Source organism: Nymphaea colorata, chromosome 6 (assembly GCF_008831285.2).
Source record: "Nymphaea colorata isolate Beijing-Zhang1983 chromosome 6, ASM883128v2, whole genome shotgun sequence".
In the NCBI taxonomy this organism is placed as follows: domain Eukaryota; kingdom Viridiplantae; phylum Streptophyta; class Magnoliopsida; order Nymphaeales; family Nymphaeaceae; genus Nymphaea; species Nymphaea colorata.
Genome location: NC_045143.1, coordinates 20,746,700 through 20,774,268, shown reverse-complemented (window position 1 = coordinate 20,774,268; position 27,569 = coordinate 20,746,700). Strand labels below are relative to the sequence as shown.

General features: G+C 38.3%; 1 protein-coding gene across 8 annotated transcripts; it reads left to right on the top strand.

The window, feature by feature from the left end:
- Positions 1 to 456: 456 nt before the first annotated feature.
- On the top strand, positions 457 to 27,569 carry LOC116255778 (uncharacterized). Of its 8 annotated transcripts, none has more exons than XR_004172960.2 (6): positions 457 to 1,537; positions 2,662 to 2,775; positions 19,014 to 19,298; positions 26,769 to 27,047; positions 27,142 to 27,219; positions 27,306 to 27,569. XR_004172960.2 is itself a non-coding variant. In XM_031631779.2 (5 exons), exons 1-4 carry the CDS (start codon positions 1,049 to 1,051, stop codon positions 27,012 to 27,014), a joined length of 1,134 nt encoding a protein of 377 aa, XP_031487639.1. In that variant the 5' UTR covers positions 457 to 1,048; the 3' UTR covers positions 27,015 to 27,047; positions 27,142 to 27,569. The 8 variants fall into 8 exon arrangements, 4 of the variants coding, with proteins under 4 accessions (XP_031487639.1, XP_031487637.1, XP_031487638.1 ...); XR_004172958.2 differs by having other exon boundaries at positions 27,133 to 27,219; XR_004172959.2 differs by having other exon boundaries at positions 27,114 to 27,219.

The following is a 27,569-nucleotide window of genomic DNA, read 5'->3' as shown; positions in this document are numbered from 1 at the left end:
CAAATTTATTTTTAAACAAATTATCACATATCCAATTATCTTATATTTTTAAAAATTACCGAATTTGGATTCAAATTCAGATATGAATGTAAAAATCAGGTTCAGATCATATTGTGAAACTAGATTCTGAATTCGAATTCCAATATAACTTTTCTTTTTTTTGCATTCAAATCCAAATTCAAATATGAATATATAGATACCTAAAAAACAGATATGGCTAAGAAAATATTTGATTTAAATCCAATCGGTTGGCATCCCTGGTCCAAGAACCATGTGCATCATTAGAAGACAACTCCGACCAAAATGACACCATCTGCATTTAGCTTGTGCTATTATATGGTAACGAGGAGAAAGGGCAACCATGTGGAAGACTCTGTGCCCCGCAAACAATTTCTCTTTTCTTTTTAATGCAATCCACTTCCTACCTGCTATTGATATATATCTGCCAACGCTTTTCGAATCCCGCAAAATTTTTCAGGGACTTGGAAAAGGGTAGGCATGAGAATAGATCATACAGAGAGACTTCAAAAAGAGCGGTTGTTGACCGCCATGGAATGACGTATGAACCGCTTCCGAAGTTAGCACAAAGCCTCCGGTAATGAGCGAGTAGCTGCTGAGAGGGATTAAAATCGAATTTTCTGTGAAGCTCAGAATGAATTCTCTCCATCTCTCGTTAAAGGTACCATCGGCTTCTGAAATATTCGCGATAAAGCATAGCTAACTTTCTTGTATTGCCGATGTCTATCGACGCGTAAGGCTCGAGAACGAACTCCCTCCATTCCACGGCTTAACCATCGCCGGCCTCTGCGATAATCGAGATGCCCAGCAGGGATCTCTTCTCGATAAGCAAGTGAAAGAGAGAACATAAGGCTCACTCGCCATTGTCTGGCGCAATCGGCTAGAGCAGCGTTAGAGACGTTCTCCCCCCTTCATCTTTTGTTCCATTCAAGTCTTTCAGGTTCTTCCGGCGGAACCCATTAACCAGCAGGCCGGCTGCAAGAGGGCATAGACGGAGGCGGAGAAGAATTGTGGTGGTGGGCGACGAGAGATGGTGGCTATATCGCTTTACAGGGGGAACCTCCACAAGGTGCCGGAAGCACCTAGGATGTGGGTGATGCCCAAGCACCGCCTCTCCCTCCGCCAATTCAGAGCCCTCCTGGCCAGGCGAGACCGAGCCCTTCATACCCTGATGGCTTCCTCCTCCGAACCCCCTCCTCTCCTCGACGCCCCCGCCCGAGCCAATGAATCGGCCTGCCCTAATCAAGATTCCCTTCATGCCACATCTTCCGAAAATAAACCGCAGAAAGGCACTGCAGAAGGAGGAGGTAGTGGAGGTGTTGATAAAGCTGAAGAAGAAGCTGGGGCTGCTGATATGGTGATTGATGCCAAGGATGTCGTCCGACAAGAAGATGATGCTGCTGTGTCGGAAGGAGGAGGTTCAAGGCTCATGGGTCATGGTAAAGAGGAGCAGGATGTTAACGGTGGTGGAAAAGATTACCTTGTTGTGGCAGGAGACAAGACCGAAATGGCGGTTCAGGTACTTGCTTCCAAATTTTTTCCCCCATTTCCCCTTCTCCTTTTTCTTCATTGTGAAGTTGTTTCTGCTGCATCCGTAGTGAAAACGTTCTCGAGTTAGCAAAAAAATCGAACACTGATCGTTCTCGAGTTAGCAAAAAATCGAACACTGATCAGCCCGCGTTTGTTGTTGTGAATATAATCGCATCTCTTGCATGGTTCGAGGAGTTGGAGCTTGTGAATTTTGAATCGGATTTGTCCAAGCATGCTAGAGGTGGCAGAGAGATTGGCATCTGGTTATTTATGGTTTATTAAGGCACTATTTAACGTGATCCTTTATTTGCATATTTTGTGTTGATCGCTGCAACTACATGCATATGGCTTGGGCTCTGGTATTTACTTCATGGGAATTGTGTATTTGGAGTAAACTGATGCGTCTTTGGAGTAGAAATGAGAGGGGGTAAAGGGAGAGTTACTGATCCCGAAAGATCATTTACTGGCCTTGGACTAGGTTGCTTTTTTTTGCCACAGCCATTTTCCATCGGATAGATCACTAGTCCTCAACTGTAGTAATATCGCATAAGTTATGCTGGAAGCCTCAAATAAAACATTCGGCACGTTGTACATCTAAAATCTTTTGCCAAGGCATTTATCATTGAACCGCACGTTGCAGCAATTGGTTGTATACATGGAAGAAATATAAAGTGGCTGTTCTGGATAAAGGATGACATGTGCATCTATTCGTTATCTTAGCTAACCTTTAGCTTTGTACTGATTAACCTTTTACATCTTTTGTTTTCAAGATGTGATTCGTTTTTATCCATAGTTACGTCTTTTTTTTTGTGGCACTAAATGAGTACTTGTAGTTCTCTAAATCTGGAGAAAAGACACAACTTACATGCAGCCTTTAGGTTTCCCTTGCCTAGTCAACTGAAAGGCCTGAATGTTTCATTCTTGGCTTCTAGCTATGTAAGCTTTGACTGTCCAACTTGGGAGAACATCATCTTTTGCTTCAGTGCTGGATACTTTTTCTTGTGATTTGGTCATTATTTTGTGCTCTTTATACATTGGTTTCCTTCCTTTTGTAAATATCAAGTCATGGATTTGATTAGCGTAACCTATGAGTGAGTTTTTTTGTTGATGCAGGAGAGCAGGGCTCCTGATGCCCTTGGTGATCGAGGGAGCAGAAAAAGTGACTTGGAACAGAAATTGGAGAATTTGAACAAGGAGAAGCATCATTTGGTTCAAATGCTCAAGCAGGTTAGAGAGACGGTTACAATTATTCAGTGATTCTTATATATTCTCCCTCTCTCTCCCCTGAAAGAGCAACTGGATTACCTGTATTTTTATATTTTTATACTTTTTCCTTGAGAATCGCTTCCATTGAAAGGTTCAACTGACTCCCTATGACAGAAAATATTGCCCAAGTTGTAAATGTCCAGTTTCGAGACCATGAACAACTAGCTAGATAATATATGATACCCCACTTACAAATTGTTGTCAAAATTTGAGGCTTTTTCAGGAATGGTCCATGTCGAAGTTGGATAGAGGTAACTTTGTTTTGCTTTTGAAATCCTTCTAAACAGGCCTCATTGTCATTCCCTTCTACTGTGTGTTGTTTAAGTAGTAAAGAATGGGAAACTTACATTCGCCGGACTACCTGTTGACTATAATGCCAAGTACAGGACTCAAATTTATGGCTTCAATGTCACTTAGAAGGAAAAATTATGAAATCATAACTTTTCATGTGTTCCAGCACTAGATGACTTAGCTATGCATATTCACACCAAACAGGGCCAGAACAGGCTAAGAACAAAAGATTTATTTCTCAAGCAATAATAACTCACCAAGCTTGTGATGGCTTTTCACAACAAGTACACAAAGACACTACAAAAGTAAATTATTTTCTTCACATACTATAAATAGAAAAACATAAGAAACAAAGAGGGAATAATCCCTATACACACACACACACATATACACCAAAAGTGAATAGGGCTAGCAATTGGCTAATCTCCAACAGTTTCTTCTTGGTTGGAGCCAGCTAACAGTTAGTCTAACCCTGGTCCAAATGTAAATTTGACCCAAGAATGGAAAACATAAAAAGGTGCAAAAAATTCAAAGAACACATTTTATTCATAATATATCTAATATGCACAACAACGTACACATACATGTACAAAAGTATGCTGATATATATATTATATAGGTAAATGCATATGCATTGGCCTAAATTCTAGCAACCTTCCTTAGACTTATGGTGCTACGACCAAAAAGTTTGATAAAAGGAAAAATGAACTTTGAAGAGAACAAAACCTTAGTAAAGAAGTCTGCCAATTGGTATTTAGGAAGTAACATAAGAAAGAACAATGACATTCTTTAAGTACTACTCTCAAACGAAATGACAATTCATCTTAATATGTTTTAGTATGTTTACAAAAGATGTGATTTTGTGCCATATATATAGCACTCTTCAACACAATTCCCATATCTTTTATCAGTTGTTCGTGCCTTAGGATATCCATGGTTGTAGTAGCTCTTCTCCGGTATTATGCTTCCCATGGATGATGAATATACTTTCTGTTGTTCTTTTATGCACCCAATATATCAGCAACTTTTGTGATGTTGGAGACTTGGAGTGTTTGGCACTAGTATAGACAATTAAGTCTAACAGAGAACTAGGAGATAAAATGGTAACCTAGGCTCTTGATTAAGGTTGTTTTGATATATCTGATGATGCAAAGAACGACACCTATGTAAGTAGATGTAGGAACATGTTGATATTGAATAGCCACGCAAAATTCATGAGATATATGTTGTAAAAGATGGAGAAAAGAGAGGGAACACAAGGGCACGAGAGGGAGAGAGAGAGAGAGAGAGAGAGTGAGAATAAACTATCATTTCTTCATTGCTAACCCTAATCTCTTACTTAAAGAGAGAATAGGGGTTGGCTATAGTCTTTACACAAGAGAGACACATAAAGATATAAATGACTAAATAAGACTCTTAACTTTTAAATAATCAGAAAACTACCACACTTAAATATAAACTTTATAATTTCAACACCCTCCCTCAAGCTGGAGCATAGATATCAATCATGCTCAGCTTGTTACAACATCTAGAGAAATCACCAATGGAAAGAGCCTTAGTAAACATATCTGCCGCCTGATCTTCAGAAGCTACATGAACTATAGACACAACACCTCCTTGTATAAGATCCCGAATATAATGACAATCGACCTCTATGTGCTTTGTTCTCTTATGAAATACTGGATTATTTGCAATGTAAGTGGCAGCCTTGTTATCACAGTACATTTTCATAGGAAGAGGAACTTGAATACTCATATTTGTTAGCATAGACTTAACCCAAGTCATCTCAGTAGCCGTTTGAGCCATTGCTCTATATTCAGATTCTGCACTTGATCTCGAAACTACATTTTGTTTCTTGCTTCTCCATGATATTAGGTTGCCCCCAACAAAGATACAGAAGCCTGTGGTGGATTTTCTGTCATCAACAGACCCTGCATAGTCAGCATCACTGTAGGCAACAATTTCTAGAGATTCCCCTTTCTTGAAAAAGAGGCCCCTGCCCGGAGATGACTTTAGATATTTCAAAACCATCAATGCAACATCCCAATGGACTTTTCTAGGTTTTTTCATAAACTAACTTAGTTTTCCAACAACAAAGCTAATGTCTGGTCTAGTCACAGTGACATACAGAAGCTTGCCAATAAGTGACCTGTAAGATCGTGAATCCACTAGGTCCGATTGATCATCATGAAGATGAAGACGTGGATTCATAGGAAGATTAGCCGGCTTGGCTCCTAACATCCCTGTATCCTGCAGTAGGTCAAGTACATATTTCCTCTGAGACAACACTACACCTTCTTTGTTATGTGCAACCTCAATCCCAAGAAAATATCGCAAGTGACCAAGATCTTTCATGACAAAGTGTTTCTGAAGGAAAGTCTTTGTGACCAAAATTTCTTTATCACAATTACCTGTCAGAATAATGTCATCAACATAAACTACCATAACCACTATACCTTTGGAGCTCTTCTTGATGAATAGAGAATGGTCCAAAGGAGATCTTTCAAATCCACACTGTGAAACGACCTCAGATAATTTGTGAAACCACACCCTAAGACTTTGTTTAAGTCCATAAATTGCCTTCTTGAGACAACACACTTTTCTACACTCCCCCTGTCGCTCGAACCCTGGGGGCTGCTGCATATATACAGTCTCTTGAAGATCACCATAGAGAAAGACATTCTTTACGTTCAGCTGATACATAGGCCAATTAGAGTGTACAACAACAGAGATAATGAGCTGAATAGTACCCAACCTGGCCACAGGAGAGAAAGTCTCAAAGAAGTCAACTCCATATGTCTGAGTATAACCCTTAGCCACTAATCGAGCCTTATATCTCTCTACAGGCCCATCTGAATGGTACTTGACTGTAAAGACCCATTTAGAGCCAACAATATCACAATTTGAAGGAGGATCAACCAATTCCTAGGTACCATGCTGTAAGAGAGCATCCATCTCATCTTGCATGGCTTTTCGCCATTTACAGTCTAGTAGTGCTTGTTGATGACTAGTCGGTACAGTATGGACTGTCATAGCATGAAGAAACTGCTGTAAGTTGTCATCAAGGTGGTCAGTGGAAACAAATTGTGAGATAGAATGCATAGTACACTGTCTCTTGCCTTTGTGCAAGGCTATAGGCAAGTCCTGAGAAGGATCAATGTCAGGTATACTTACTTCAATGGAGTTCACATCCTGAGAAGATTCTGATGGTCGACCATGAGAGGGATCCTGCCGACGCGTGTATACCAATGGAGGGTCCTAGAATCTATTCATAGTCGGAGTAGGAGAGGGAAAAGACTGCAACGGGACTGGAGGAATAGGTAGAGGAATAGGACATGGCATCTCAAATGACACAGAAGTAGGACTAAAGTAGGACTGAGACTCGAAGAAAGTGACATCCGCACTGATATACTCTTTGTGAGTTACCGGATCAAAGCACTTGTACCCTTTTTGGTTTCGAGGATAGCCAATGAACACACACTTAATGGCTTGAGCAGCAAGTTTATCACGTTTAGGCCCAAGGATGTGAACAAAACAAGTACAGCCAAATACTTTTGGTGCAATAGAAAATAAGTTTCGATTGGGATAAACAAGTTTAATCGGTACTTTGTTGTCAATGGAGGATGATAGTAAACAATTTGTCTGTGAGTATGGCATGACCCCATAAGTATGTAGGTACATGATTATGAAGCATTAGGGTAGGAGCAACAGTTAGAAGTTGTCTATGTTTTCGTTCGGCAACTCCATTCTGTTGTGAGGTGTGAGGACATGTAAATTTGGGAGAGATACCATTTTCAGCATAAAAGGTCATTAAGGTAGATGATTTGAACTCAAGAGCATTATCAGTGCGAATACACTTAACCAGAGAACCAAACTGAGTTTTTATTTCAGTAATCAAGTTTTTAAGAATAGGTACTACTTCAGACATTTCTTTCAAAAGAAATACTCAACTAACTCAAGAGTAATCATCAACAACAACCAGAAAATACCTAAACTTAGATCGGCTAGCAACCCTGCTAGGACCCCACACATCAACATGAAGAAGATCAAACAACCCTTGACTTGATGGACTAAGATTCGAAGGAAAACTACTACGAGTATGCTTGCCAAGTTGACAGGCCTGACACTGAAATGACTCTGGGACTGAAAAGTGAGGTAGGATGGAACGAAGCTTGGACCCCGAAGGATGACCGAGCCTGAGATGCCACTGAAAGGGTGTAGAATCTGATGTAGAAGAGGTAGCAGCAAGACCCACAGGGACCGACAGGATGTAGACGCCCCCTTTTTCATAGCCACCACCAATAGTCTTCCCAGTTTGTGAGTCCTGAAATGAGCATGCACCAGGGTAAAAAATAATGCGACAGTGTAAATCAGTAGTCAACTGTTTAACAAAGAGCAAATTGGAGGGAAACTCAGGAGCGTATAAGACATGTGGAATGGTCATAGACTGAGAAAGCTTCACATCTCCATAACCCAATATAGGTGACATTTTGCCATCTGCAATTTTAACATGACGTGGCTGAGAAAATCTATGCTACATGGTGAACAAACCAGGTCTACTGGAGAAATGTCTCAATGCTCCTGAGTCAATAATCCAAGAGATACTTGAATCAAGCGTGGATGTACCCGTAGAGAGAGCTCGATCAATCAAAGTAGTGGAAGTTGAAGCTTGTGAGGCTTTGTGTGCCAAAAACTGCTCATACTCAGATCTGTCAATGCTAACTGTGACTGTAGATCCAAAAAAGAAAGGATTCCCAATTCCTTTATAATCATTATCACCATCTGGTTTGATAATCTCAGCCATAATAAACACAGAAGGGAGCACCAAAACAATTTTGTAGCAGTTTGAACACACAAAAGAACGTCCAACTTATAATTAATTAGTCAGGTAAGGGGCTGATCAACAACAAAGAATTCAACACTATCACTCGCAATCGCAGCACCACTGTCGCACGTCAAGGGGCTGTCCAGCAAAGTGGAAATCAACAATATCACGCGCAGCACCACTGCCACATGCCACTAATGTCACAGCAATGATTATGTCAACATCTTCTAAGTATATGTATACTTTTTCAAAGTCAAACGTAAGTAGTAATATCATAAATTGTGCACAGACTTAACGACACCCAACAAAAACTTATTTTCAGATTGCAGAACTTCCAACGTAACCTCAGACTTCAGCGACATAAGAAAACAGTGTTGTGCATCATTCCACGACTTCTACCAAAAAAAAAACCAGACTTGCCTGCACGACATTGGTTTCCTCCGCATGACTTCAAGAATGCATCGACCTAGGTTTTTAAGAAACCCTAGCTTGAGCAAACGAATCTGCCCAAGATGTGAGCAGACTTGCTCACAGAAGTCTGCACTAGAAAATCAGACGTGAGAGAGTCGAAAGGAAGTACCAATAGATTGTGTAGGTCCCCAAATGTTCATGTTATAGCCGACGGTCTTGAGAGAGAAACGTCCTTAAGGCATTAACCAATGTAGGCTCCCTCACCACTGTGCATATAAATTTCTGTTGATGTCCACAGCTTCAATGTATCGATGTCCAGAAATTGATATATATATATATATTTTTATCAGATCTGATATGATCCACATTTTAGAACTGATCTTGTCGTCTCCCACACAGCAACGTCCAATGTGATCTGGCCTGAACTTCTTCTTCAACAGCAGCAACCAAAAAAAAGAAAACTTCTGATACAACCCTTTGCAGTCACGTACCAGATCAGGAAAAAAAACTGTTCCACAGCAACTCCCACCCGCAACTTCCACGTAGTTGCTTATGCTGCACTACATCCATGTTAGGGACCTAATCACACATACCTCTCACGTGTGATTAGGTTCCCCTTCCACGCTGTCCACCTATGTCACACGGATATGGGTATGGGTGTCCTATGGATATGGGTACGGGTACGCAGACACGGTAATTTCAAAAGTTTAGGATACGTGGACACGGCGAATATTATATTTAAAAAATAAAAAATGATAATGAAATAAATAAACATGAAATTTATAATAAAAAGACTAACGCCCCTCTTTCTTTGTCCATACTTTGTCTGTCCTCAGAGCCACAGCCAAAGAAAAACCCACTTTTATTTTAAAATATTAAAACAATTTAATTTTTAAATATATTTATAAAATAATGTTGATAGAAAATGAGGTTACGATGAGTTTGCAAACAATTTAAAATTATAACCGTTTTTGTTTAAATAACACAAAATTTAGGGCCATTTTGAAATTTGTTCAAATGAAAGCTATAAAAGGCCCCTTTCGCTCGAAACCCTCATTTTCACCCTTCGTTTCTTTCTCTCTTCACTCATCCTTCTCTCCCAAATCGCGACCTCCACGATCCTTCTTCTCCGGAGGCCAGCATGCCACCAGCGGCTCCAAGGCCGGCGACGTGGTAAGTATGATGCAGCTGACCGGCTGGTGACCCGCCATGGTAGCAGGATGGGTCCTGAGCCATGAAATGGTGAGTTTTTTTTATTTCGAATCTTTATTTCTTAATTTATTTGTTCTTTTCTCTCTAGGTTTTCCCTCTAGGCTGCGGGTTGAGGGTTCTGGTGGAGGGAGACAGAATTCGGTGGATGAGATGGAATGCACCTCAAACTAAAACAGAAGACGTAAAAGAAATCGAGGTTAGAACGGATTATAAAAGTGGTTCGGATCGGTCTGGGTCAGACCCGATCCAAAACGTATCCAGCCGTATCGCCGTGTCGGGATCCCCGTGTCGACGCCGGTACTCAACCCAATCTGCCGTATCCGTGTGACGTAGCTGTCCACTATTTCTCGATCAGCAAAGAGAAGAGAGAAAGGAAGGGTAGAGAAAGAAAAGGAAAGAAATAGGAAGAGATAGAATAGGAGAAGAGGTCGCCGGAAAATCACGTCAACCGTCACCGGAGAAGGATGGAGATATCCGGCTCTGATACCATGTTGTAAAAGATGGAGAAAAGAGAGGGAACACAAGAGCACAAGAGGGAGAGAGAGAGAGAGAGAGTGTGAGAATAAACTATCATTTCTTCATTGCTAACCCTAATCCCTTACTTAAAGAGAGAATAGTGTTAGCGTATGGGGATCGGGTCTATTCAGACCCGATCCATTCTCTTTATATCCACACGCCTAAGGTCACTAAGCGGTGGCTTCCTTGTAATATTTTATATTTTTATGTACAAATCTGTTGTAACCTAATTAGGGTTACGTTTTAATGAAAGATTAAGGAACGCAGGGGCTGTGTTTGGCCGACTGTTCTTCCTTTCCTCCATCGTCCTCTCTTTCACTCTTTTACTCTTTCTTCTCTATTCTCAATCTATCAGATTTTTAGACGGAGAGACATGTTTATGTGAAGATTCTTACATGGTATCAGAGCCAGGTTACATCGTCCTCCGGTGAGTGATTTCAGTTTGATGTGATTAGTACTAATCTGCCCTAAATACCATTTTTTTGGCGTGGATATCCCTCTTTTCAGTTTTGTGCCCTAATCCTGCGTGATTTACCCTAATCGATTTCCCTAAATCGACTTGCCCTAATTTCTGTTGCTGCCCTAATTTTTGCCTCACGTCGTCTGCCCTAATCATATCTTTACAATCATGGATCAGCCGACTCCTTCTCTTCTATCCTCTAGCTTTCTCTCCCAACTTATTTCTCAAAAACTGAATCATAGTAACTATTTGACTTGGAAACGTCAAATTGTTCCATTTATTAAAAGCCATAAACTCTATGGGCATGTCGATGGGACTACTCCAGCACCTCCAAAGTATATTATCCGTGAAGTGAAGAAGACCGTGGTGGGAGATGAAGCTGCTGGGGCTTCGGCTGGGAGTGAAGTTCGAATTGAGTATGAGACTCTTACTGAAAACAATCCTGAATATGAACTTTGGCTGGCTCACGATCAGTCCCTTGTTGCGTATATTACTTCTACCTTGTCAGAGGAGGTATTAGGAAGCATTGATGATGATTTGACAGCCCTGGAGTTGTGGACTACCCTTGCCACAACATATTCTCAAGTATTTGAAGCACGATTTCTGCAATTAAGGAGGCAATTTCAGGATATAAAGCGTGGGACGCGTACAGTTTTGGAATACTTGAATGAAATAAAAAATGTAAGTGATCAGCTTGCAGCCATTGGACATCCCATCAGCGATAAGGACAAGGTGCAACAAGCCTTGAGTGGCCTGGGAACAGAGTTTGACATTTTTTGCACAGCCTTGGAAGTCCTACCTGTCCTTCCATCTTTTGAAGATCTGAAAGCTAAGCTATTTCAATACAAAGCTAGTTGTGTTCAGCGGCAGAATTTAATCCCTTGCAACAGCCACAATGTATTGATCACAGGGACGCATGCACTGCAAGGGAATCGCACTCGTCCTTGGACTTCTCAGACAGGAATGGGAAGAGGGATTCTTCCGATACCACCAGGCATGAATGCTACGTCTGCCACATCTAGAAGGGTTCCAACTTGCTTCTATTGCAACAAGAAAGGACATGTAAAATCAGAATGTTGGCACAATCCTCAGAACAAACATAATCAAGTCAGGCGTGAAAACAAGGCAGCCGCAGGGTCAGTTTCATCATCATCTGGCTCAAATCCGACATCAAATGTTTCAGCAGACGTGCATCAACTTCTCATGACAGCCTTATCTAAGCTCCACTTGAAGCAAAATGAGCAAGGAGAGTGGTATGTGGACTCTGGAGCAGCAGCCTATGTTACTGGTGACACAGGTAATCTCTCTAGTGTTTTCCCTTATTTAGATCAAGGTTTAGTTGTCACGGGAGATGGTTCCCATCACACAATATCACACGTTGGAAATGCACAAATATCTATGGGCTCTTCTTCCATTCCATTAAAGAATATCCTTGTCGTTCCAAGTGTCAAGAAGAATATTATCTCAGTGTCCAAACTTATAGATGATACTCACTCTTCTGTTGAATTCACGCTATCTTCTGTTTATGTCAAGGATGCTCGAACCAAGAAGACATTCGCTGAGGGCACTCGCAAAGGAAATATGTATGTCCTTGAAGAAGCTCCAAAGTTGTCAACACCTCACATCTCAGATTCATGTCTTCCAAGTCATAGTGAAGTCAATGTCGCAGAGTATAATAAGCCATCCATTTGGCATGGTCGATTAGCTCATTGTAGTCAATCTTTTGTTTGAAGTCTTGTTGCAGACGGGCTCTTAGATAAGTCCAGTCTGAGTTCAGTTAATGAGTCCAGCATGTCCTCGAGTTGTCATATCTGTAAGAGCCATGCTCTTCCTTTTCAATTAATCAATAAAAGAGCTTCAAAGGTTTTTTATACTATATATTCCGATGTTTGGGGGCCTGCTCCAATTCCTTCTTCTTCTGGGAGTAGATACTATGTCATTTTTATTGATTCATATTCCCGCTATACTTGGATCCATTTCATGAAACACAAATCTGAAGTTTTCCGCTTGTTTACTCAATTTCATGCCTTGGTTCGAAATAAATATTCTAGTAATATTGTGCATTTTCAGTGTGATGGTGGTGGTGAATTTATTTCTAATGAATTTACTGAGTACCTGCTAGATAATGGGATCACTAGACAAATCTCATGTCCACATACACCTCAGCAAAATGGAATTGCTGAAAGAAAACATAGGCATATTGTTGAAAGAGCGCTCAACATGATGCATGACACAAACTTACCCATGACATTATGGACCGAGGCTTTTCACACGACTGTCCATGTTATAAACCGACTGCCATTGGCCTTGCTTGATGGAAAATCACCATTTTTTCTATTACATCAATATCAGCCAAGTTATGAAGAATTGCGTGTTTTTGGATGTGTGTGCTATGTGCATGTTGATGTTTCCTTATGAAACAAATTTCAAGATCGTGCTATTTTGTGCAGATTTATTGGGTATGCAGATAACTACAAGGGTTATAGGTGTTACAACCCTAAAACTGGGCGTGTACATATTTCACGGCATGTTGTTTTTGATGAAAGCAGGTTACAGGATCCCAAGGCTCCTCTTGTGACACTCAAGGACAAAAATGAGGTTTATGATACTTGGCTACATGCTGAAATCTTAAGACAAGGAGCAGAAATGTTAACTGAGCACAAGGTGTAAGATGTTAATGAGCCCGAGACAGTTGTAAGTAGTTCCTTGAACAACACTACTTCCTTGGACAGTATGCCTTCATCTTCTCAGCCCAGTGGTCCACCTATGCATAATCGGTTCTCAGGCCTGGTGTATTCTAGGCGATCAGTTCCTACTGCAGCTCCACGCAAATCACAACGCGTGCGACATCCTATTGATAGATGGGTGAGCTATAACAACTTTTCTTTGGATTTTCAGCTATTCATGACAGAAGTCAGCAAAAAGGTGGAACCAAAATCTTATCTTCATGCGAGTAAGGAAAAATGTTGGGTTGAAGCTATGAATGAGAAAATGGCAGCCTTGCATGAATGTCAGACTTGGCAGATTGTCCCTCGTCCAGCTGATAAGAATGTTGTGGGATCCAAATGAGTTTATAAACTGAAATATAAGCCAGATGGTGGCATTGATCGGCATAAAGCACGACTTGTTGCGCGCGGTTTCACTCAGCAATATGGGGAAGATTATGATGAAACATTTAGTCCAGTCATCAAGATGGGAACAATCCATGTGTTTATTTCTCTTGCAGTCTCATATGGATGGCCTCTTTATCAGTTAGACGTCAAAAATGTCTTTCTTCATGGAATTCTTAAGGAAGAGGTATACATGGAGCAACCTCCCGGCTATACTACTCATGATCCTCAAAAATGGGTTTGCAAATTACACAAGTCTTTATATGGGTTGAAGCAAGCTTCTAGATCATGGTTTGATCGTTTTTCTCATCATATACAACAAGTTGGTTTTCTCCGAAGCTCTCTCGATCATTCTTTGTTTATCTATCATACTGGAGAAGCTACCACCTGGTTACTTATCTATGTTGATGATATTGTTATAATTGGGAATTCTCCTTCACATATATCTTATGTTAAAGGTATGTTGAAGCAAGAATTCAAGATGAAGGATCTGGGCGAACTACGATATTTTTTGGGTGTTGAACTTGACAGGACAAATGAAAGTTTAACTCTTACCCAGCACAAGTATACTCTTGATGTTTTGGACATGGCAGGTATGATTAACTGCAAACCCATCACTACCCCCAGTGTTCTGAATACTAAATTGATTGCATCTGATGGAACTGCTGCATATTCCAATCCTACATTCTATCGCAGCATTGTTGGTATGTTACAATACCTTACTTTTACTCGCCTAGACATAGTATATGCTATAAATCAATCTCTTTCATGCATGCACCCACTGAAGGTCATATGGATGCCTCTAAGCGGATCCTACGGTATCTCAAAGCTACTCTTGGCGATGGACTAGTCTACACGAAATGTCCAAATGTTTCTCTTGGACACAACATATATACATATACTGATGCAGACTGGGCAGGCGATCCCGATGACCGACGATCAGTTTCAGGTTTCTGTCTCTTCCTTGATTCTAATCTCATTTGTTGGAGCAGTAAAAAGCAGCGTGCTGTTGCACGATCTAGCACTGAGGCAGAGTATAGAGCAATGGCTGCAGGGACGGCTAAAGCATCATGGTTACGTCATTTACTTGGAGAGCTCAATCTCCCTATTGCTCGATCATCATTACTATGTGACAATCAGAGTGCAATAAAAATTGCTTTCAATCCCATTTTGCATAATCGTACCAAGCATATAAAGGTTGATCAACACTTCATTCGTCAAAAAGTTGAAGAAGCCGAGATCTTGCCTACTTATATATCCACACATGCACAGATAACTGATCTTTTTACCAAAGGTCTCACAGGGCAGCATTTTTGGGATTTGAAGAACAAGTTGTGCATGATCAAATCTAATGCACAACTTGAGGGGGGCTGTTAGCGTATGGGGATTGGGTCTATTCAGACCCGATCCATTCTCTTTATATCCACACGCCTAAGGTCACTAAGCGGTGGCTTCCTTGTAATATTTTATATTTTTATGTACAAATCTGTTGTAACCTAATTAGGGTTACGTTTTAATGAAAGATTAAGGAACGCAGGGGCTGTGTTTGGCCGACTGTTCTTCCTTTCCTCCATCGTCCTCTCTTTCACTCTTTTACTCTTTCTTCTCTATTCTCAATCTATCAGATTTTCAGACGGAGAGACATGTTTATGTGAAGATTCTTACAAATAGGGGTCGGCTAGAGTCTTTACACAAGAGAGACACATAAAGATATAAATGACTAAAGAAGACTCTTAACTTTTAAATAATCAGAAAACTACCACACTTAAATATAAACTTTCTAATTTCAACAATATATTAGGCTTAGTCTTACTAAGATACATAAGTGATCCAACAAGTTGTCCATATGGGATCAGATTTTCTGTACGCACTCTACCATCAGCTTGTATCTTTGTTCCAAAAAGGAGACTCTTTGATCTTCAAACATTTTGAATTTCTAAAGGTTGATTTCTATGTTGATATTGATTCTCTAAAGGTAGCACTCTATTCCTTTAATGTAGACAATAGGATCATTGGATGTTTATTCCTGAATATGAGTCATGAGATTCCAAATTATCTTCATTGGTCAATTCATGTTTATCATTTTCCATGATAATTCATGCTAGCAAGAAAATAAGTAAAATAAAAGAGAAAAATTTACAAATGAATATCCTCCCCTTGAATCGGTTATCCAAATCTTTATATTGGATGCAAGTCAATTGCTTAACTATACTATGAAAGTTTTTGAAGAAAGCAAACATTTCTAATTTGAGCTTGGAAAATATATTCTAGAAATTGACTGTAATCATAAACAAAAAAAAACTTAATAAACGATCCTACCGTTACAGTTTAGACATAATTGGAGAAAGACCCAAAATTCCAAATGAACGAAAGACAACTTGGATAAGAAAGTTTCTTTTCTAGAGCAATGCTTTCGATTTTCTCAAACATGTAATTGTTACATTCAAATTTGATCCTTACGAAAATCTTTTGTAGGAGACGAGGAGGCAAGAAAAATAACTTGGTTACATTCGAACGGGTTAATATATGGTGCCAAAAATTGATATTTTCAGTGTGTGGATAATATTTTAAAATGAATTTCTTGGTAAGCATAAAAAATCCATATATTAGAGGTCTTCTCTTTCTAAATCCTTTCTCAATCAATTTCTTAGACCTGTGATCTTACACCTAAACCACTTATGCGATGAGCATACAACATGGTATCCATGTTCCGGAATTTGAGAGAGAAAAAAGGAAAAAGAAAGCTTAAGTTCAGTTTAGGAATATATCTGTTTCTTGGTACATAAATTGTTTGTTCTTTCTAGAATCATTTTTCAAAATTTCTTATGCTTTTATCCATGGTTGAGACAAAAGATACACAAGAGTTTGTTTCAGATAAAATATATTCAGGTTATGTGAAGTGAGGCTCCAAAATCCAAATCAAGAATTCATATTCCAGGAGCTGATGTAGCTGAGATGGTTGCTCCCAAAATTGATCCTTTAAGCCAAGGTTGAAAGCCTCTACAAGTTGATTCAAGGACATTGACCAAATGGAGTAATCCTTCTTCTTAATTGGTTGATGAATTTATAAGTTTATAACTACTTTCTTTTCATTATGTGTAACATCTTTTGATAAACTTAAGACATTGAAGGTTGATGTGTCCGGGTTCATGACGAAAGTGATATACTGCCTTGAATCTCTTTCATTCTGATGTTTATTGCAGACTGCAGTTATTATTAAAATGTGGTCGACTATAACGTTTGATATAGTTTTTTGGTTTAGATGCTGCAGGTGTCTTGTCCTCTCCAATTTTTTATATGATATGGCAAACACATTATCCACGCTCTTGTTCATATCATGTCTTTTTTTTTTTTTTTGTATGTTTGTCAAGAGTCTCCTGAATAGTTGGAGGAACAAGGAGAAACAGAAGAGGAATCCTTGCTTAAACTCGGCCTCATTCACTGCAAAAGGATAAAAATCTATCTTTCTCGATTTAAACTCTTCTCATTCATTACAAATTTCAATTTGAACTCCACAAGCCTTAGCTTTTGACATAGGTTTTCAAATGTCCACACATACACTGTAATTGCTTCCATCAAGCCTGAAGACAAGAATAAAGTTGAAGTTGTTGGAATAATTTGGAGAGCCATGTGGATGGATTTGTACTCTTGGAAGAAAAACAAAAGTTCAAAAAATCCTTTAAAACAATCTGCCTTCAATCATTGCAAGTTCTGCAAATGGCACACACTTCAATGCAAGAATTGACTCTTCAAGTGCGGAACAGACTGAGCTTTGATACCCTTGGTTGTCAAAAGTTGAAAGTTGGACTCAGGTTGGTCAAAGCCCTAAAAAACTAGTAGGGACTTATTAGTTTGAGTCGGTCCAAGTTGATTGACTTAAATAAACTTAACAAGGAGGCAAATACAGTCCCCTTGTTGTACTAATTTTTTCACCTTGTCTTTTTTTGCTCATAGCCTCAGATTGCCTCTCCTTTTTTTTCCTCATAAGACCATCCTTCTAAGAACCCCCACCCTTAGTCCGTTAAATGGTTCCAGCTGACTTGGAGTTAAGGGTTAACCGGCTGACCAGCACCTAGCCCTATTTGGCAACCAGTGGGGACCGACTACTTGCTATTTTAACAACTAAACTGACACGTGTTAAATTTACACTAATCAGGCTCAAAACGGTCAAGAACAAAGGATTAATCACTTAAGAAATAATGACTCTCATAAAGCCTATAATGGCTTTTCATAACTGCTGCACAAAGGCACCACAAAAACATAAAAATAAATTCACAGTTCACATAAATATGCTTTGAAAATAATAAGAAACGAAGAGGGAATAATCCCTTTGCATACACACCAAAAGTGAGTTGGCTAAGCTCCAATGTTAGTCCAACCATGGTCAAAAGGTAAATCTGACTTAGACCAGAAAAAAAAAAGAAAGTAAAAAAGACAGGAAACAGCAAAATATGCTTTAACCTATACCCATAACATATATACCAAAATATATATATACATACATATACATATACATATATATGCATGTAGTTGCAAATATGTATCATAGGTAAATACATAATATTTACATAAATTCTAACATTAATTTCCTCTTTTGCCAGTTGTCAGCAAAAGGAAGCCTGACCATTAGAAAGTTAGAAACATTACGCCTTTACCAATTCAGGATTTAATAAATTGTTGTTTTACAAGGACGGATCCCCTAAATAGAGACACAAATACCTACTTGTGACTGACCTCTTTGCAGAACTTCAGGCCTGGATAGTTTTTCTGCTGCATCCTGTTGGAATGCCATGAAATAACCTACTGAGGAAAGGTGTCTGGATAATGTTTTTTTTTTTGCTTAGAGCACAAACATTTGTTCAGTTGTTTCCTATACAGAAGGCGCCTACACAGAACAATTGCCAAAAGGATAAAAACAAGGATTTTTCTTTGAAATCACTGTGAAGTAATTTTCTTGCTTTTGTGCCTTACCTTTGAAAAATGTCCTTGAATTCTCTTTGCCACTACTTGATGCTGCAGTGGCAGCATGATTTACATGCTCCTAGACTGCTCTTAGAGCTACAGAGCAACATGGTCTGTATAATAATGTGAACTCCAAGTAAGATTTTTGTTTATTTTTACTGTCATACCTTTTCTTTTTTTGGTGTACAGGTCTGCATGTGTGTGACCGCTTGTTCCTCTGTAGTGAATTGAGTAGATTGCCGTACCAAGTACCAACCCCTTGTCTAGGATTTTTGTTTCCCCTATTATGTCACCTCAATCTGGTTTGCTTTCTCCTGTTGTCTTCCTGTAAGTGCATGTTATGTTTTGAATTGCTTTCAAGCTATCCAAAGGGGCTAATTGTTGACTGGTCCTATGTTTAAACTTTAAATAGATCCTAAATGCAGAAGAGGAAATAAAGAGGCGCCATAGCATGCAAGCATCACAAATCCAGGTGCCTGGTTTGGCACAATTTGAAGTTTCAACCATGGCTGGAACTGTAATGAGGCAACCTGTGCATAGACCGGGATGTGATATAAATTCTACTGGTGATTTGGAAGGAGAATTGGAAGATGCTTCTAATCCTCACATGCGCAGCATGTATCAAGCACCCGCTACCTCTCCTTCAGCAGTTTCTCCCCTTGCAAGACCTACATATGATTCTACACAAAGTAATGTGGTAAGTTTGTGAACTCTGAATTTGTAGATGCATGAACAGCATATCAAAAACCTTCCTCATAGGATACTTTACGATATAGCCATGATGCATCATGAAGTGTCTACCGGCTCTCAAGCTGATGATGCCTTCTCAATGCAACTTTATGAATGTCACAGTTTCTGTTCTATGGATGGCTTGAGATATTTTATGGTTTTACCATGTGAAAATGCTACATGCATGTCTTAATTTACCATAGTAGCATATTCCATGCTATGTCACATAGGTACGGGTACGGGTACGGGTACTGACCATTTTCAAAAAACTTGGGTGCGGGGGTACGGCCGTATATATATATAAACAATAAGAAATACTTAGAAAATATGTATCAAAATAAAGAATATACATCAACATAAACAAATAAATAACATAGAAAGTAAGCAGTTTGGATCTATAGGTACCCAAGTGTCAAAGTACCCATTTTGGGTACGGGTACGGCGACACGGGTACGTGGACTTTACTGCAGTACCCATGTGACTTAGATTCCATGTGAGGCCATTTTTTATTTGTCTGGTCACTGTCAGAGACTCTTTTCGATAACCTGCCTATCTGACTCTTGTTTAAGCTACAAAGTTGCTAGAGAAGTAGTTTTGTTTCAGTAGTGTAAATCTGGTCTACTGGTTTGATTTCTGTACAGGTCAGGTAAGAGCCAGAATGTTGGTAACAGGTTAACTCTTTTCTATTTGGTCAACCTAGCATTTAGGGCAACTATTGTCACATATATCGTGTACGGGTATAATACGACAAAGTTGTATATCTCGAGAAAATCTCGTCAAATTATAAAAAATTTAATAAAAATTTTTGAAAATTATATAAAAATAAATGAATGATAAATAAAAAAACATTGAAAAATGACTAGTTAAGCAAAGATTAAAATTAGAAAAATGAAAACTAACAGTCTGCAGAGCCTGTTACTGCACAATTATTTTTCCTAGCTGTTACAGCTTGTTACTGCACGATTCTAACATAATAAAACAGAGGTAGCTTATGTCCCAGCAACATATAAGATTAAAATTTTAAAACCTCAAAGGCTCAAACAGATCATAACGTATACAGCTGCAGCTGAAAGCCTATACGGCTTGCATAGAAGATTTAAATTTTAAAACCTCAAACAAATCCTGACCAGCAAACAGATTATAAATTTATAACAAGCTAGCTTATGTCCCACATTGCATAAAAGTGAGCAAGATGAAATATACAGCAGTATATAAGATTTAAAACCAGCAAACAGACTATAAGATCAAAATAAGAGAGCACGATGAAATATAGAGCAGCATATTAGGTATTGGATGAATAAAACAGTAACCATCAATGAACACAACAAAACGTGATTAAAAATGAAGAGACGAACCGTTGAAGTGATGAACATAAAGTTTTGAAACTTGAACATAATAAAAATATTTGTAGAATATACAACAGCATATTAGTTATTACTTATTAGAGGAAGAACCTACCTTCTGTCCGACGACTCCTATGGCTGTGTCTGCTTGCAGGATTCAAGCCTTCAATGGTTCAACCTAGCTAACGTCCAACAACAATTTACCTTCAGTCCGGTGACTCTTGTCGATGCTCGCAGGTTGCAAGCTTCAAATTCTCACGGTCCGCCTCCATTGTCGACCCATCTCAGCTTTCGTCCATCCAGTGACTCCCCTCTCAACTTCAAAATTCAAAACCCCTTTCACCTGAACTATTTTTTATTTTAACCTAATCTCTCTTTTCTACCTAAAAGTACCTTTAACCATTAAAAGGGAAGGTCAAGTTTAAAAAGAACCAACTTTTCTTCAATATTACAAGCAGTGCCATTGTTTAAAAAACAGACCTCGCGCTTAAAAAATAAAAATTTGTGGTAGTTTAAAATAAAAAATATGGGTCTAATTGCCGTTTAATTTGGCTGACTTTTTTTGCGTATTTAACGCGTTTTTTGTCGACTAATACACGTTTTCTATGACAATGAGGTCAACTATGGAAGCCATTGAAGTATATTTTATCAATAATGAATGCTTAAAATAGATGACCTCACAGCTTCGATACTTGCTGTATTCTAAAAAGACTATTTGGGAGTATTTGGCACTACTTGGTTCGAGTCAGTCCAAGTAAGAAATGTTGTATTTGACTAGCCGAGTCCTATTGGCTAGTTAAGAATGTCATGAAATGACAACTGCTGATTCCTGATTCAGTTTGCCATGGAACTGCTTGAGAACTTCACATGTGAAAGCACTTTGAAATTTGAAGATGGCTTGTTTAGTTTTTCCTCTAAATTACGGAAATTATCTCATGATTTCCTTCTAAATCTCATGGATGAGCATAGATTTTCTAAAGACAAAAACATGTAGGAATCCAGACTATATGCAAAAGTATATTTTGTAAATGGTTCATTGACTTTTACAAAAAAATGATAGATGTCGATACAGAAAAATGATTAGTATTTTTTTTCCTCTGCTGCTTATGAGAGAAATGTGCTATGCTGCCATCGTTGAACGAAAAATATAGTAAGGTGTTGTGATAGAGAAGAATTACAGCAAGTTAAATGGTTCAAATCTCTGTTTTTGATATGCATATGCAGGTCAAAAATAGCAAATACTGAACTGCACTGCAAAAATCACTAGCTAAAAATACAAAAAGCAACAACAACAGCAACAATGAAACTCAATCAAAGGGGAGAAATGAATCCATAGACCCTTACAAAACCAGTGTCATATCACGAGATTTTCCAAAAATCTCATTGTATTTACGAGAAAATAAAATAAAACGAAAGAAATGGGAAAAAATCATGAGATTTTGAAAATCTCACCGAAAATGAAAATCTCACCATTTTATCCCGATTTTTCCTAATATTTTGATATTTTTAATTTTTTAAAAAATTTTAAGGTTCTTTATGAATGTTATTGTTTTTTAAATTTTTAAAAAATTGTTGAGGTTTTCTTGAGATTTACTCGAGAAGAACCAATTCACCAAAAAATACCCAAGAAAAACCTCGCAAAGATTTCCCCGAGAACGATATTTGTGGCATTGTCAAAAACAGAAAAATAGGTAGTAAGTACTTACCTCACTACTGATTGCTGCCATGATCCACTAGTGCGCCGCTTTCTTATGTCACATAGGCACTACCCAAATGGAACATACTCATACAAAACCAGTACGGCCTTTGGTACGATTAGGATACAGTCAAAAGTCATACTAGGTAGTGATTTATGTTGTTAAGGCCTCGCCTAGGCGTGGACTAAACTTGAGTCCACACCCATCGCTTAAGTCCACCACTTAGGCAACGATATCTGTGTTGGCCCCTAGGCTCACCTAGGTGCCAACACGCTGAGCCTAGGCGCCAACATGCTTAGTCCATGGGAAAGTGAAAAGTCACATTCCTTTTCAATTAAAGTTTCTTAATTGAGTACATATTGTTACGTACTTTATTTTGTATTGATTACATATTTCTTTATGTATTGTAATGTTGACTATGTTGTTATATGTATACTGTTATATGTATATAGTATGTACAGTTAGTCACTTGGTCTGTTAAATAGTATTGTGATGCCTCATGTCTATTATATGTATACATTAATCTGGTTATGTTACGTACTTATGTCATATAGATATTTGTATTGTTACTGTTGCGTGAGACCAGAAGGGAGAAGTGAAGAGGTCGATAGAGAGAGAGAGAGAGAGAGAGAGAGAGAGAGAGAAACCAATTCGATACTCATGAATTTGCCCTAATCTCATGTTAAAAGAGAATTAGGGTGAAACCAACACATTACAAAATAAGTCCAAGACTAAAACAAATATTAATAAAGAGATGTTCTTAAAACTACTAAATATTCAAAACACCACCTAACATAAATGTTATACAGCACTCCCCCTCAAGCTGACATAGATGTTAATCATGCTCATCTTGTCACAACATCTAGAAAACTCCGCAATAGGCAAAGCTTTAGTAAAGATATCAGCTGCTTGATCTTCTAAGGCTACATGTATGGTCAAGATGATTCTCCCTTGAACCATGTCATAGATGTAATGACAATCTGCTTCTATGTGTTTTGTCCTCTCATGAAATACGAGATTATTTGCGATGTAGGTGGTAATGCAGTTATCACAATATATTTTCATAGGTGTAGAAGTAGAAATACCAAGGCTCTCAAGGACCAAGTCATTTCAGCAGCAGTTTGAGCCATAGCGCGATACTCCGACTCCGCATTGGACCTAGCAACAACATTTTGTTTCTCACTTCTCCAAGATATAAGATTTCCTTCCACAAACACACAAAACCTCGTGGTATACTTCTTGTGATCAACTGAGCCTGCATAATATGCATCACTATAAGCTTCAACATCAAGAAATGTACCTTTTTTGAAGAAAAGGCCTTTGCTAGAGGAGGACTTTAAATACTTGAATTGGCTTTTTTGCCAGTGACAATCATCTTAGTTGCATCTCAATGTGGCTTTTTTGGTCTTTTCATGAATTGACTTAGTTTTTCCACAACAAAGCTAATGTCTGGCCAAGTCACTGTCACATAAAGAAACTTACCAATCAACGATCTGTAGGATCATGAAGCTATCTCTTTGGAGTTATCATCATATAGATGTAGTTGTGGGTTCATAGGAAGAGTTGCAAATTTAGCTCCTAGCATCCTGTGTTCTGTAAATTATTAAGAACATACTTCCTTTCAACTTCAATGCCAAGAAAATACCGTAGCTAGCCAAGACCCTTGGTAACAAAGTGTCTTTGTAGAAATTCCTTTGTTAGTGCTACCTTCTGCTCACATTCACCTATTAAATTGTATTGTAATACTTGTTATTCCTGTTATATATATTATATATATTGTAATACATGTTATATGTATATATTGTTATGTACAGTCTGTTATGTATATATTGTTAGCTTGTTGTATAATATGTAATATTATGATACCCGTTGTATGTATACGTTGGCATGGTTATGTACTTATATGTATTGTTACTGTTATGTACTTATATGTATATTATTGTGCACTATTAGTCTTTTTTATTATATTATGCCTTTCTTTAAGTATAGATGGATTAAAGCCTTCTACAGATTTACATTCCTTCTTCTAGAGATTAGATTCAGTTTTTTTGTTGCTTGTATTAGATTACATTTAATGAGTAGTGTTAAACTTCTTCTATTGATTTTGCATATTCAATGAAGTCAACAATTAGTTTTTTATTGTTTAAGTTGTTTATGTTTGTTATATTAGTACTCTCGATTCTCCACATTTCAAGTATTAGTAATATTAACATAACTAAAAAAAAAAAATTGGTCTCCTTTTTTGCCTAGGTTCGCCTAGGCTAGGCCCGCCTAGGCGCTAGGCTCTGCCTGGCACCCGGGCACCTTGACAACATAGGTAGTGATGGGTATGGTCAACATACCGATGACCGTACTCGTCCATTTTCAAACTTACTCAAAGTTGGCCTAGTCTTTTGTGTAGGCTTTCTTTTCTTTTTCTTTTAACTCATATATACACAATTTCTTATTTTTTTAATGGTTTGTTATATCTTTTGAATGTTATTAATGCTATAATCTGTATGTTAATGTTGTAATGAAGGTTATCCAAAAACAGGCATAATAAAGGGGAGGGAAGACAAATAGACTGCTAGACAAACAACCCAATTACGAAACCCTAATCCTTCTCATTAACTCCCTCAATAATACAAGCTTTATATAGTGTGGCTGAGTAAAATGGGTTGGTAGCGTTGGGACCCGACTAAATTTATCACATCATACCCTTATTATATTCTGACACTTATTATTTTTCACATACCGTATTGTTCGTGCTTTTTATCTTTTTTTCTATATCTTGATTTTTACTTGTTTATGACTTATGCGAAATTTGGCCTTTATGACGGAAGTTTATATATATATATATATGGCAGTACTCCCATAACCAAATGCTTCCCCGTATTGTACGCTACAGTGATAAAATGAATTTTCATGTTTTTTTTTATGAACCCCTCCCTCCCTTCTCCTAAACATGTCTAAGAGTTGTGGAATGGGGAAGTTTGCCAGTTTTCTAGAGAAGTCATCAATTTAAGCAATAAATCGCTAATTTAGGGGAAAACTTGTTGGTGGAGAAGGTTTGCTTATGGCCCCATGGGGACGATGGGACCTTGGTTGATGATAATCATGATATATTATATGTTGTGAACTTGTAATGTAATCTAACACACTTTAAATTTATGATGGATGCTTTTTCTGTTATTATGAATATCTGATTGTTCATTTTGAAATGTGTTGTTAATATATTATGGCTTATGAATGATGTGATGAGTATTTTGTATGGGATACATTTTTCTTGATTTTTTCTATACTTTTCTTTATTTTTCTTGATCTTACCAATTTGTGAAATCTCTTCTTCATTTGATTTACTCTACAAAAAGAAGAATACATAGAGTTGAACATAGCAAAATAAGTGCAAGGGTCAGCAGTGAAATAAAATAACGAAACGTTAAGGAGATAACTCAACAAATCTGGTTTTTGAGGGAAAAAACAGAGGTTATGAAACTTGGCCTTATTGCCCACAATTTGCTGAGACTTGATTTCTTTGCTACTCAAGAATTGTAGAAAGTGAAATTAATACATTAAGCCATTGACATTATAAAACATTAACTGTGGTTTGCCAGAATTTTTCAGTAAGGCAAACTTTTTATTTGTTCAAACCTAAGTGTTTCCCATTTTTGTGATCTGGAGCATTGGTTGCAAAGATTCACAACTTCACCTTGTGTATCTTCTAATTTTTTTCCCTTTTTTTCTTTTCATTTTTTGTCTTCTCACCAGTTATTTGATTGACGTCAGAGGCAGTTATCCTACCATGTACTTGTCTGTCTCGTCTTGTTGATCTTTTTAAGTTTTATCTGTTGGTAAATATGCATGTTAAACATGATCCCCATGAAATGGGCCACACCGTAATAAAGGTGATAGAGAACATTCAAGGTTTTACTTCCTTGAGTTGATGGGCAGATGGTCTCTAGGGATAGGAGCAATCTCTCCATCACAGTCTGTATATTGGCAGCCCCCCAATTGGCAAAACTCTTGAGCTCCCTATCCATCAAAGAGTACAGCCAGCTGGTATCTTATGGCAGCGGATACCCTTATTTGTTTCCAACTGGTTATGCTCCAACATTCATAAAGTACGCTGACCAGATGAGAGGTTGTGGTAGGCTTCGGAATCTCTTCCGGGTCCTTTCCTGTTATCTGGTTTAAAAAAGGTCCTTGATCTATCATTTTCTTTTTTCACATAAAAGTTTGAAGATATCATGGTAATTTGCTTCCTATTCCATGTAAATGGTTAGGATACTCTATATATATATATATATTTACTTGAACTTAGTTAATGAACTTTCAGCATCTTCAAGCATGCATCAATGCCTATGGATATATCCATTAACAAGATCTATCTGATCTAATGTAATTCTGTTTTTAATGCAGATGGCCCACACGAACAGGGTGGGCTATACAACAGTTGCACATTGTCAGACAACTAACTGGCCATCCAGCGTCTCAGCTAGTCCATCACGTTTTGCTCCTAGTGCAGGACAGGGGCATCCTGCAAATCTGCCACCTCTCTCCATGTCAGGTGTACAATTCACAGCTTCTACACCATCTCCTGCAGCATCAACCGGTACTCCTACATTTAGAGACACCCGACCCAATCAATCATGGAGCCAAAGGTGATTGGTTGTGCATGGATTTTTATTCTATGATGAGGTACAGAGAACAAACTCCATTTTCGTGCATGATTTATCAAAAAATGGCCAACTAATGGGAATTCAGGTGCTAACGTCTCCTCTAGGGCCTACAGGCTGATTGTTGAGTACTGGGGGCTCGCTTAACATAGTGGTTGTGAAAGCTCAGAGTGATATTGGAGAAAGTGTTTAATGTAAGTATTTTCTACTTGCATTTGTCACATGTATCAATGCTATTTTATATCCTAGCATCTGCAACTATTTCAGTTCTGTTGTATAGGCATACAGAAGCGACCTATTCTGCTCTGTGGCGTCTACAGTAATTCTATGAGCGTGGTGTTTGAGGTTTTAGCAATAACCAAAAGTCTTTGTAATATTATCAAATGAAGAGAAGTTGCCATCGAGACGACAAATATGAGAGTGAAGAATTTTGTGCAGATGGTGTGAAAGTTGAGCTGAGCAGATGCATGTATTGAAGCATGTCTAATGTGGAGGCTGCCAACTTTACTGAACACGCTATATGTTGGTTTTTTTTATTACTTAA

Excerpts from the sequence above, each read along its gene's own strand:
- LOC116255778 (XM_031631779.2), top strand. The coding sequence starts at position 1,049 with ATGGTGGCTATATCGCTTTACAGGGGGAACCTCCACAAGGTGCCGGAA. Across the intron at positions 1,538-2,661 it reads AGACCGAAATGGCGGTTCAG|GAGAGCAGGGCTCCTGATGC; the intron begins GTACTTGCTTCC and ends TTGTTGATGCAG. Across the intron at positions 2,776-19,013 it reads TGGTTCAAATGCTCAAGCAG|ATCCTAAATGCAGAAGAGGA; the intron begins GTTAGAGAGACG and ends AACTTTAAATAG.